This window comes from Bos indicus, chromosome 20 (genome assembly GCF_029378745.1).
Source record: "Bos indicus isolate NIAB-ARS_2022 breed Sahiwal x Tharparkar chromosome 20, NIAB-ARS_B.indTharparkar_mat_pri_1.0, whole genome shotgun sequence".
Taxonomy (NCBI): domain Eukaryota; kingdom Metazoa; phylum Chordata; class Mammalia; order Artiodactyla; family Bovidae; genus Bos; species Bos indicus.
This window is the reverse complement of record NC_091779.1, coordinates 22,021,532-22,033,700: the sequence shown is the minus strand read 5'-3', so window position 1 is coordinate 22,033,700 and position 12,169 is coordinate 22,021,532. Positions and strand designations below refer to the sequence as shown.

At 41.8% G+C, this 12,169-nt stretch overlaps 1 protein-coding gene across 1 annotated transcript; it reads right to left on the bottom strand.

Annotated features, from left to right (window-relative positions):
• Window positions 1–11,445: 11,445 nt before the first annotated feature.
• Window positions 11,446–11,853, bottom strand: LOC109574753 (small ribosomal subunit protein uS8-like). The gene has a single exon (XM_070774956.1). It carries the CDS (start codon window positions 11,851–11,853, stop codon window positions 11,461–11,463), a length of 393 nt encoding a protein of 130 aa, XP_070631057.1. The 3' UTR covers window positions 11,446–11,460.
• Window positions 11,854–12,169: the final 316 nt, after the last annotated feature.

Here is a 12,169-nt window from a genome sequence, read left to right as displayed (position 1 = left end):
GGCAAAGAGCTGTCGATTGGAGAAAATTGAGGAGAGAAACATAAAGCAAATGGCACAACTGTTAGAATGCTCTGTAAATTTTGCTGAACACAATGTTAATTTTATTGAAATGATCACTGACACACCAAGTTATTTTATGGAACAAAACAGTAATAAACAATTTTAAATTCATGACACTAATTTATGTTCTTTTACAATTCAGTAATCGCTACCTATTTTCCCACTCTATGTTTTCATCTTTCCTTCTTTTTACTCTTTCACTGAATTTATGTTACAAAATAAGCATAATTAATGTGGATTTGACGTGTCTGTTGTCTGAATGAACAGCAGTAAATTTACAAGATAATAGTAGCTAATTGACATGGAACCTTTTCCAAGCTGGGTTTCTCAGAAATAGACTCTGTGGCAGAAGTTAGCATGTGATTTCCATTAGGGAGTGCTCTCAGGATCAACACCTGAGGAAAGGAAGGTGGAAAGCAAGATTGGGAAATCTAGCAGATACGCAGGTCCAACAAGGGCGTCAGTGGGCCACGCAAAGTTATCCTGTAGCTTGATGGCCCTTCAGAGTTATCCAAAGCTGGGGAGAAAGAGTCTGTATGCTCCAGATTTATTAGTCATTGGCTGCAGAGCAGCCCTGAAAGGACAGGTGATCTGAAGAGAGACAGTTTTCTTAAAGTCCCAGATCAGATCAGATGAGATCAGTCGCTCAGTCGTGTCCGACTCTTTGCGACCCCATGAATCGCAGCACGCCAGGCCTCCCTGTCCATCACCAACTCCTGGAGTTCACTGAGACTCACGTCCATCGAGTCAGTGATGCCATCCAGCCATCTCATCCTCTGTCGTCCCCTTCTCCTACTGCCCCCCATCCCTCCCAGCATCAGAGTCTTTTCCAATGAGTCAACTCTTCACGTGAGTTGGCTAAAGTACTGGAGTTTCAGCTTTAGCATCATTCCTTCCAAAGAAATCCCAGGGCTGATCTCCTTCAGAATGGACTGGTTGGATCTCCTTGCAGTCCAAGGGACTCTCAAGAGTCTTCTCCAACACCACACTTCAAAAGCATCAATTCTTCGGCGCTCAGCCTTCTTCACAGTCCAACTCTCACATCCATACATGACCACAGGAAAAACCATAGCCTTGACTAGACAGACCTTTGTTCACAAAGTAATGTCTCTGCTTTTCAATATGCTATCTAGGTTGGTCATAACTTTCCTTCCAAGGAGTAAGCATCTTTTAATTTCATGGCTGCAGTCACCATCTGCAGTGATTTTGGAGCCCAGAAAAATAAAGTCTGACACTGCTTCCACTGTTTCCACTGTTTCCCCATCTATTTCCCATGAAGGGATGGGACCGGATGCCATGATCTTCGTTTTCTGAATGTTGAGCTTTAAGCCAACTTTTTCACTCTCCACTTTCACTTTCATCAAGAGGCTTTTGAGTTCCTCTTCACTTTCTGCCATAAGGGTGGTGTCATCTGCATATCTTAGGTTATTGAGATTTCTCCCAGCAATCTTGGTTCCAGCTTGTGTTTCTTCCAGTCCAGCGTTTCTCATGATGTACTCTGCATATAAGTTAAATAAACAGGGTGACAATATACAGCCTTGACGAACTCCTTTTCCTATTTGGAACCAATCTGTTGTTCCATGTCCAGTTCTAACTGTTGCTTCCTGACCTGCATACAAATTTCTCAAGAGGCAGATCAGGTGGTCTGGTATTCCCATCTCTTTCAGAATTTTCCACAGTTTATTGTGATCCACACAGTCAAAGGCTTTGGCATAGTCAATAAAGCAGAAATAGATGTTTTTCTGCAACTCTCTTGCTTTTTCCATGATCCAACGGATGCTGGCAATTTGATCTCTGGTTCCTCTGCCTTTTCTACAACCAGCTTGAACATCAGGAAGTTCATGGTTCACATATTGCTGAAACCTGGCTTGGAGAATTTTGAGCATCACTTTACTAGTGTGTGAGATGAGTGCAATTGTGCGGTCGTTTGAGCATTCTTTGGCATTGCCTTTCTTAGGGATTGGAATGAAAACTGACCTTTTCCAGTCCTGTGGCCACGGCTGAGTTTTCCAAATTTGCTGGCATATTGAGTGCAGCACTTTCACAGCATCATCTTTCAGGATTTGAAATAGCTCAACTGGAATTCCATCACCTCCACTAGCTTTGTTCATAGTGATGCTTGCTAAGGCCCACTTGACCTCACATTCCAGGATGTCTGGCTCTAGGTCAGTGATCACACCATCGTGATTATCTAGGTCGTGAAGATCTTTTTTGTGCAGTTCTTCTGTGTATTCTTGCCACCTCTTCTTAATATCTTCTGCTTCTGTTAGGTCCATACCATTTCTGTCCTTTATCGAGCCCATCTTTGCATGAAATGTTCCTTTGGTATCTCTGATTTTCTTGAAGAGATCTCTAGTCTTTCCCATTCTGTTGTTTTCCTCTATTTCTTTGCATTGATCGCTTAAGAAGGCTTTCTTATCTCTTCTTGCTATTCTTTGGAACTCTGCATTCAGATGTTTATATCTTTCCTTTTCTCCTTTGCTTTTCGCTTCTCTTCTTTTCACAGCTATTTGTAAGGCCTCCCCAGACAGCCATTTTGCTTCTTTGCCTTTTTTTTCCATGGGGATGGTCTTGATCCCTGTCTCCTGTACAATGTCATGAACCTCATTCCATAGTTCACTCTGTCTATCAGATCTAGGCCCTTAAATCTATTTCTCACTTCCACTGTATAATCATAAGGGATTTGGTTTAAGTCATACCTGAATGGTCTAGTGGTTTTCCCTACTTTCTTCAATTTCAGTCTGAATTTTGCAATAAGGAGTTCATGATCTGAGCCACAGTCGGCTCCTGGTCTTGTTTTTGCTGACTGAATAGAGCTTCTTCATCTTTGGCTGCAAAGAATATAATCAACCTGATTTCGGTGTTGACCCCCATCTGGTGATGTCCATGTATAGAGTCTTCTCTTGTGTTGTTGGAAGAGGGTGATTGTTATGACCGGTGCATTTTCTTGGCAAAACTCTATTAGTCTTTGCCCTGCTTGAAGTCCCAGCAATCACCAAAGAAGGCTGACAGCCCAGGGCTGACTCCTCCCAACACCCCTGGCAGCTGGGGGAATAGGCCCTTCCTTTCTGAAAGGACTCTTACGTGCTGCATGGCAGTGTCCATTGCAGAAACAATGGAATTCATTGTTTGGTTTCCAAACTCCAAGGAAAATCACACAGCTGCATCTCCTAAGCCACAACACATTGTGTGATTCAAGTCCAGTCAGCCATCATTTTTCAGGCCTGTTCTGAGACCATGGCAGAAGCAAAAATCTTAAGGCAAGGCTCATCCATAAAGCAAAGGGAAACATTTATGACTCAGTGTCAGGCAAGGCCCCTCCCTTAAGAGCCACAGTATAGACAAGGCCACTTGCTCTTGAGAACAGACAGGAAAAAGATGGATTCTGAATAGATGATAGGTTTCATATATATCTTATCACCTTTTGAAGAAGCCCAGAATTCTATTTGCAGGGCATGAATAGAGATGCAGATGTAGAGAAAGGGCTTGTGGACACAGTAGGGGAAGGAGACCTATACACCATCATGTATAAAATAGACAGCCAGTGGGAAGCTGTACCACACAGGGGGCCTGGCCTAGTGCTCTGCGACAAGCTAGAGGGGCGGGATGGGAGAGGGGAGGCAGGTTCAAGAGGGAGGGAATATATATATAGTTTTATCTGTAACTATATATCATAACTATATTTATATATAGTTATATACATAACTATATATCATAACTATTCCTGTATAGCAGAAACCAACACAACATTGTAAAGCAATTATCCTCTAGTTAAATAAAAAAGATGATAGGTTTTTATAGGCAGAAATGAGGATGGGGAAGGGCATTCCAAGAGAAGGACCAGAGTAAGCGCAGCCCTGGGCAGAATGTGAGGGTACATAAAGGGAATGACTGTTCTGGCTTTGTCATCGAAGAATATGATATGAGTGCGTTCAGTTAACCGGAGCCTGAAGTGGAGAGGAGGTTGTAAGTAGGACATAGGCCTGATCACAGGGGGGTTAAGTAAGTGAGTGAAGACGCTCAGTCATGTCCAACTCTTTGCGGCCCCATGGACTGTAGCCTACCAGGCTCCTCTCTCCATGGGATTTTCCAGGCAAGAATACTGGAGTGGGCTGCCATTTCCTCTTCCGGGGATCTTCCTGACCCAGGGATCGAACTCGGGTCTCCCACATTGTAGGCAGATGCTTTACCATCTGAGACACCAGGGAAGTCTTTTTAAACCACAGTGGGGTTAGATACCTTTAATTGTGTAACAGGCGTGAATCTCAGCCCATGAACTCACACCCGAAAGATATGTCACAATCCATTAATTTTCATGAATGAATTTAATTATTTCTTTAAGATCGATCATGTTGGGCTGACAAGAGATGAACAGTCACTCTTTAGTTTCACCTAGGTATATTCAACAAAGAAAGTGCCAACAAAGTCAAAGCTGCAGAGGTGGAGTAGGGGCCTCTGGTCACTGACTCTCTCTCTGTGCACAGACCACAGTGGAGCCGGCCCTTGTTCCTGTCCAAGTAGCTTGTTCCAGTCCAGTGGCTTTGTGCAGTCCTGTCACACTTGACATATGGGACTCAGTGGATGATTTTATTTGGGCCCATATAGTGGCATTTAGACATGTGCATTAACTGCAACATTAACAATCAGGAGATTTGTTTTGTAGCATCCAGATTTATTAATTGTTTTAATTGAGAGAGATGGTAATTTGGATTCCACATTCTCACATGACAACACTAGGCTGGAACTAAGTAGTGGCTTCGTGCTGGAGAGCCTTTTTGCTGATTAGTGGAAACTTCCTGGCCCTACAGCTATTTGAGTTTGTAGTCCCTGCCCTACATGTCCCCTGCAATCATTTCTCTTGGAAATCTTACTGCATCCTCCGGAGATGCTGCCTGGGACCACCATGGGGCTCTCTGCTACTCAAACAAGCTCCAGAGACGCACCCTGTCTGCCCTGCAGCCTGTGACATCTGTCTGCACCCTGGATGAAGAACCATCTCCCTCTCAACAGCTTTATCCAAACTCTTTGTCCCACACACTCTTTCCTTTCTACTTCTGGAAAACTCTCAGTTCCTCATGGGATTGATTGAGATTTTGGAGATATACAGGATATCTTATGGGCTTGTGTTTTCTGACCTGTTGCAGAAATGAAGAAACAGCTATCTGCTTGAATGAGGAAAGAACAAGTGGAAAATATGGGGAGAAATTTGAAACTAATATCTCAAAATATTATGAGCTGCCCATATTAAAGAGTTTGGGGACTTCCCTGGTGGTACAGTGATAACAACCTGCCTACCAATGCAGGGGACATGGGTTCCTGGTCCAGAAGATTCTACATGCCACAGAGCAACTAAGCCCTAGTACCACAACTACTGAGTCCATGCTCTGAAGGCCTGTGCTCTGCAACAAGAGAAGCCTCCACAATGGAAAAGGCCTGCTCACCGCAACAAACAGTAGCCCTTGCTTGCAGCAACAAGAGAAAGCCCACACACAGCAATGAAGACCCAGTGCAGCCAAAAATTTGGCTTCTCTGGGTCTTAGTTGCAGCATGTGGGATCTAGTTCCCTGACCAGGGATCAAACCTGGGCTCCCTGCATTGGGAACGTGGATTCTCAGTCACTGGACCACCAGTGAAGTCCCTGTTGGCAGCACTAAGTCACCGGAATCAAAGGCCAGGTGAATGTATGTTCCATCAAGCCTGATCAGGATGTCAATTTCAGCCATGTCAATGTTGTGAGGATTTTTCAGAGAATGCTTGATCCAAGGCTTGTTGACCTTGGCAGATATAGGAAACACCAGTGTGCCGTTGTCCATCTTCTTCGTGTGTTGTTCCTGGTATACTCCTTGGCCCTTGCGCTTCCTTTAGAGTCACAGTGTGTTATACATCAAGAAGACAAGTAACTAGTGGGCCTTCTGTGGCTGTCTTTCCATTTGCCTTCTTGGCCTTAAAAGTCCTTACTTTTATTTTGATATCATGATAGGCTGTGTTATCCTTTGTCTATGATGTCATCTTTGTATAAAAGTCAGAACTCATTTCAACTTCCATTTAAGATGACTTTACATTTATGATGTCTTTGCTTTGTTTATAAGAAATGCCCAGTGAGAGAGACAGATGGTGACTGGGGAATAGCCACATATAACGGCAGAACTTTGCTGTGTTCACCACAATCTAGAATTGAGCCCTCAAGTTCAAAAATTCCATCTTTTTGTATATACCAAGAGAATGAACTTCTCATTGTCCAGAAAATGTACAAAAAGCTAGAACCAGCATCCTAAATGTGCAACTGCCAAATGGAGAATGTATTAATATTGCCTGGACAGAATACTCTGTATCTTGAAAATATATATGCATAAGTACATATACATATAACTGTTTGAATGTGGTATTAATAAAAGGGAAATTGTATGGTTTTAATATGTACTGTGATCAGGCTGTAAAAAAAAAAAAAAGACAGGTCTATGAAAGAAAGATACACATATGTATTAAAGACAGACACATATGTATGGAATACAGGTACACCAGTCTGCATTATAGGGGGATCCTCTCGGTGGCTAGTGTGCCCTTTTGGCTGCTCAGATATGGAGGCATGATACCCACTTTAGCCCCGAGAAGGCAGAATAATTCCCTCTTCAAAGATGTCTATATCTTAATCTCTAGAATCTTTAAGTCCTTTTGCGTTCTATGTAAAAGGGGAATTAAAGATAATAGATGGAATTAAGATTGCTAATCAATTCAGTTCAGTTCAGTCACTCAGTCGTGTCTGACTCTTTGTGACCCCATGGACTGCAGCACGCCAGACCTCCCTGTCCATTACCAACTCCCGGAGTTTACTCAAACTCATGTCCATTGAGTTGGTGATACCATCCAACCATCTCATCCTCTGTCATCCCCTTTTCCTCCTGCCTTCAATCTTTCCCAGCATCAGGGTCTTTTCAAATGAGTCAGCTGTTCGCATCAGATGGCCAAAGTATTGGAGCTTCAGTTTCAGCATCAGTCCTTCCAATGAATACTCAGGACTGATTTCCTTTAGGATGGACTGGTTGGATCTCCTTACTGTCCAAGGGACTCTCAAGAGTCTTCTCCAACACCACAGTTCAAAAGCATCAATTCTTCGGTGCTCAGGTTTCTTTGTAGTCCAACTCTCACATGACTATAGGAAAAACCATAGCTTTGACTGTATGGACCTTTGTTGGCAAAGTAATGTCTCTGCTTTTTAATATGCTGTCTAGGTTGATTATAAATTTTCTTCCAAGGAGCAAGCGTCTTTTAATTTCATGGCTGCAGTCACCATCTGCAGTGATTTTGGATCCCCCCCAAAATAAAGTCTGTCACTATTTCCACTGTTTCCCCATCTATTTGCCATGAAGTGATGAGACCAGATGCCATGATCTTAGTTTTCTGAATGTTGAGTTTTAAACCAACTTTTTCACTCTCCTCTTTCACTTTCATCAAGAGACTCTTTAGTTCTTCTTCATTTTCTGCCATAAGGGTGGTGTCATCTGCATATCTGAGGTTATTGATATTTCTCCTGGCAATCTTGATTCCAGCTTGTGCTTCATCCAGCCCAGTGTTTCTCATGATGTACTCTGCATACAAGTTAAATAAGTAGGGTGACAATATACAGCCTTGACGTACTCCTTTTCCTATTTGGAACCAGTCTGTTGTTCCATGTCCAGTTCTAACTGTTGCTTCCTGTCCTGCATACAGAGTTCTCGAAAGGCAGGTCAGGTGGTCTATTCCCATCTCGTTCAGAGTTTTCCACAGTTTGTTGTGACCACACAGTCAAAGGCTTTGGCGTAGTCAATAAAGCAGAAGTAGATGTTTTTCTGGAACTCTCTTGCTTTTTCCATGATCCAGCGGATGTTGGCAATTTGATCTCTGGTTCCTCTGCCTTTTCTAAATCCAGCTTGAACATCTGGAAGTTCACGGTTCACATACTGTTGAAGCTTGGCTTGGAAAATCTTGAACATTTCTTTACTAGTGCATGAGATGAGTGCAATTGTGTGGTAGTTTGAGCATTCTTTGGCATTGCCCTTCTTTGGGACTGGGATGAAAACTGACCTTTTCCAGTCCTGTGGCCACTGCTGAGTTTTCCACATTTGCTGGCATATTGACTGCAACACTAGTCAGACTGCAACAGCAGACCTTAAAAAGAGAGAGAGAGATTATTTCAGATTATCTTGGAGGGCCAATGTACTCACAGTGTCTTTAAACATGAAAGAGGCAGGTGGAAAGCTCAGTGTCAGAGTGACACAAGATGAGAAAGACTGAATCAGCCATTGCTGGATTTGACTATAAAGGAAGCAGCCACAAGTCAGGGACTGCAGGCAGCGTATAGAAACTGGAAAAGGCAAGGCAATAGATTCTCCCATGGGGCCTCCAGAGGGACCACAGCCCTGCTAAACATCTTGATTCTAGCCCATTCTAGACCAATTGGGATTTCTGACCTCCAAAATTTTAAGATAATATATCTGTGTTGTTTTAAGCCACTAAGTTTATGAAGCAATAGGAAAAAAACTGGTCTCTGAACTCTTTTTCTTAACTGATCTTTTATACAGGCAATGCAGACCATTCTGTATATGCTAAATATTTCTTTAGAAAAAAATAAAGCACAATTATACAGCGGTAGTGTTAAGTGTCCAACACAACACCTGCACAGGCACTATTAAAAGGTATGTTTCCTTCCTTCATTTATTAATTCCACAAACATGGACCGACTTTCTACTGTGTTCCCAGCACCATTCAAGTCACTGAGGTGACATCCCTGCCCTCACGGAACTTGTGTTCTACAGTGCTTAGCACTGTAATTATAATTTATAGCCCATGGCTAGCTGACATATTTTATTTGGCCGAGATAGGCTTTCTTTTTTTATTTAACTTTTTACTATAAGAATTTCAAACATACAGAAAAGGAGAAGGGATATATAGTGAGTCACTGTATGCCCATCACCTAGCTTCTACATTTGTCAACATTTTGCTCATCTTTGCACAGAATTTTTAAAATATTTAAATTGGTTAATGATAAGTGTCAGGGTATTTTAATGAAATTTCAGATTTTAAAAAACTAGAGCATTAGACAATACTGGACCCACATTCCTGTGCAGCAACAATTATCTAAACCCAAGAAACCTCTGACATTAGCTTATCTCAGCTAATACATATGTGTGATTATCTTATTTATCACTTCCAATTGTCTCTCCTTTACTGAAGTCTACTGACAGATACAATGTTGTTGTTGTTGCTGCTGTTTTTAATTGTGGCAAAATACACAGAACATAAATTTTGTCATGTTAGCTATTTTTAAGTAGACAGTTTAGTAGTGTTGAATACATTCACATTGTTGGGCAGCTAATCTCCAGAACTCTTTTCATCTTGCAGTTCTGAAACTCTGCACCCATTAAAAAACAAGTCCCTGTTATTACTCTCTTCCTCAAGTCCTTGGCAACCATATTCTACTTTCTATCTCTATGAGTTTGACTGCTCAAGCTACCTCAAATAAATGCCATTATCCAATATTTACTTTTTGGTGACTGGCTTATTTCTCTTAGCATAGTTTCCTTAAGATTCATCACTGTGACAGTATGTGTCTGAATTTCCTCCTTTTAAGGCTGAATAATGTTCCATTGTATGCATATACCACATTTTGTTTATCTAGTCACCTGTTGATTGACACCTTGGTTGCCTTCATCTTTTGGCTCTTGTAAATAATGCTGCTAGGAACATGGGTGTACAGATATCTTTTGAATGAGTGTGTGTGTGCATGCGTGTTCAGTTGCCAAGTCGTGTCTGACTCTTTGAGACCCCATGAACTTAGCCCACCAGGCTCCTCTGTCCATAGGATTTTCCAGGCAAGAGTACTGGAGTGGATTGGCATTTCCTCCTCTAGGGGATCTTCCTGACCCAGAGATTGAACCCATGTCTCACGTGTCTCCTGCATTCAGGGGGATTCTTTATCCTCTGAGCCATCAGGGGCACCCTATATTTTGAGTACCTGCTTTCAATTCTTTTGGGTATATACTTACCCAGAAGTGGAATTGCTGAAATCATATGGTCATTCTATTTTGAATTTTTTGATGAGCTATTATATTGTTTGACTGTACTTTACATTCCTGCCAGCAATACACAAGAATTCCAATTTCTCCATATCCTTGCCAGCGTTCCTTATTTTCTGCTTCTTAAACAGTAGCCATTCTAATGGGTGTGAAAAGCTATCTCAGTGTGGTTTTGATTTACATTTTTGTAACAATTAGTAATATTGAGTGTTTTCTCAAGTACTTATTGGGTTTTTGTAGGCATTCTTAGAAATATCTAGTCAAGTTCTTTAAGTGAAAGCGCAAGTCGCTCAGTCATGTTCGACTTTTTGAGACCCCATGGACTATACAGTCCATGGAATTCTCCAGGCTAAGACACTGGAGTGGGTAGCCTTTCCTTTCTCCAGGATCGAAATCCCAACCCAGGATCGAATCCAGGTCTTCCACATTGCAGGCGGATTCTTTAGTAGCTGAGTCACAAGGGAAGGCCAAGTTCTTTAACCATTTTTTAAATTGGATTATTTGTGTTTTTAAATTATTGTTGAGTTACAGGTTTTTTGTTTGTTTGTTTGACCATGCCTCACAGCTTATGCGATCTTAGTTTCCGAGCCAGGGATTGAAACTGGGCCCTCAGCAGTGAGGCCACAGAGTCTTTTTTTTTCCCCCCATATTATCTATATGGTGAAATTTTAACTTTTGAACACAAAATGTTATTTTAAGAAAAAAAAAAAAGTTTCTCTTTCCTTGTTTTAATGTGGCTTCCAGAAGTTTTGAATACACATGTGGCTCTTGTTAGATGCCTACTGCACAGCACTGCTCTTACTAATTCTGCCCAATTCCAGAATACACTTGGTGATAGGTTTACAGTACTGGTTTTTTAAAAAGAATGGCATTTTATAAGCACATACTGCTGGCATGTCCCCAATATGCCATCCAAATTTACTTTGAGTCTTAGTGAGCTGTAGAGCTCTAATTATCTGCTTCCTTATGAGTACTTACATAGTCAACTATAACTGTTATCATATTTTTAGGGCATGAAATGTGAATTCTATCAAGCTAAAAATAGGAAAGGCACCACTCATTCAAGGGTTAATTTAAGACTCCAGAAGAGGCAGCTTCACCATTTGGACCCCAAACCAGAGTCAACCATCCAGGGCCAGACACACCTTCCTCTGATGAGCCACAAGGATGATGGTGAAATTTACGCCAAGTCAAAACTTTCTTGTACTTCAAGGAAACAGCATTCACCAATTAACACAAAGGCTGTATGCTCCTGAATACGCTCTTGCTATTCTGCTGTACAAAGTTCAAAATGACTTAAGGAAGCACCAGAATCCTCTGAGGCATTTTATTTGTATGTGTTAAATCCCTAGAAAAAGAATCCAAGGATTTTCCCTCCTGTATGTTTTCGTCTTGCTGCTTCATGGTCCATGATGCCAGCTGAGGTTGTCAGTACAATGAAACCAAGCTGATAGGATGGGAGCAGTTTATTCTGCCATTTTTCTAGATCTTTAAGTTGCACATCAAATCTGGGGCTGATCGCTCCACACTTATTTAGCCTGCCTGTGAGGTTCACAACAATTTTCCCAGCCCTGTGATCATCAATGATTTCAAATTCGCCAATGTAACCATGCTTCATCATCACTGTTAGAAACTTGACGATGACTTTGGAGCATGGCCTAATAAGGACCTGGCATTTGCCTTTCTTTTTGGCATTGTTGATACTCTTGAGAACATCAGCCAGGACATTCATGTGCACCATTCTGGTGGCACAGAAAGATGGTGGAAAGAGGCAGGCCACAGAGTCTTGTCCACTGGACTGTCAGGGAATTCTCAGATTTTTTTAATATATTCTAGATATTAGCCTCTTATAGAATCTATGATTTGCAAATATATCAGTCTGTAGGTTGCTATTCTTTAATGGCTTTTAAGAATATGCGGCACTTCGTTGCAGCATGTGGAATCTTTAGCTGAGGCATGCAAGCTCTTAGCTGTGGTGTGTGGGACCTAGTTTCCTGACAAGGGATGAAATCTGGGCTCCCTGTATTGGGAGCAAGAAGTCTTAGCCACCAGACCAC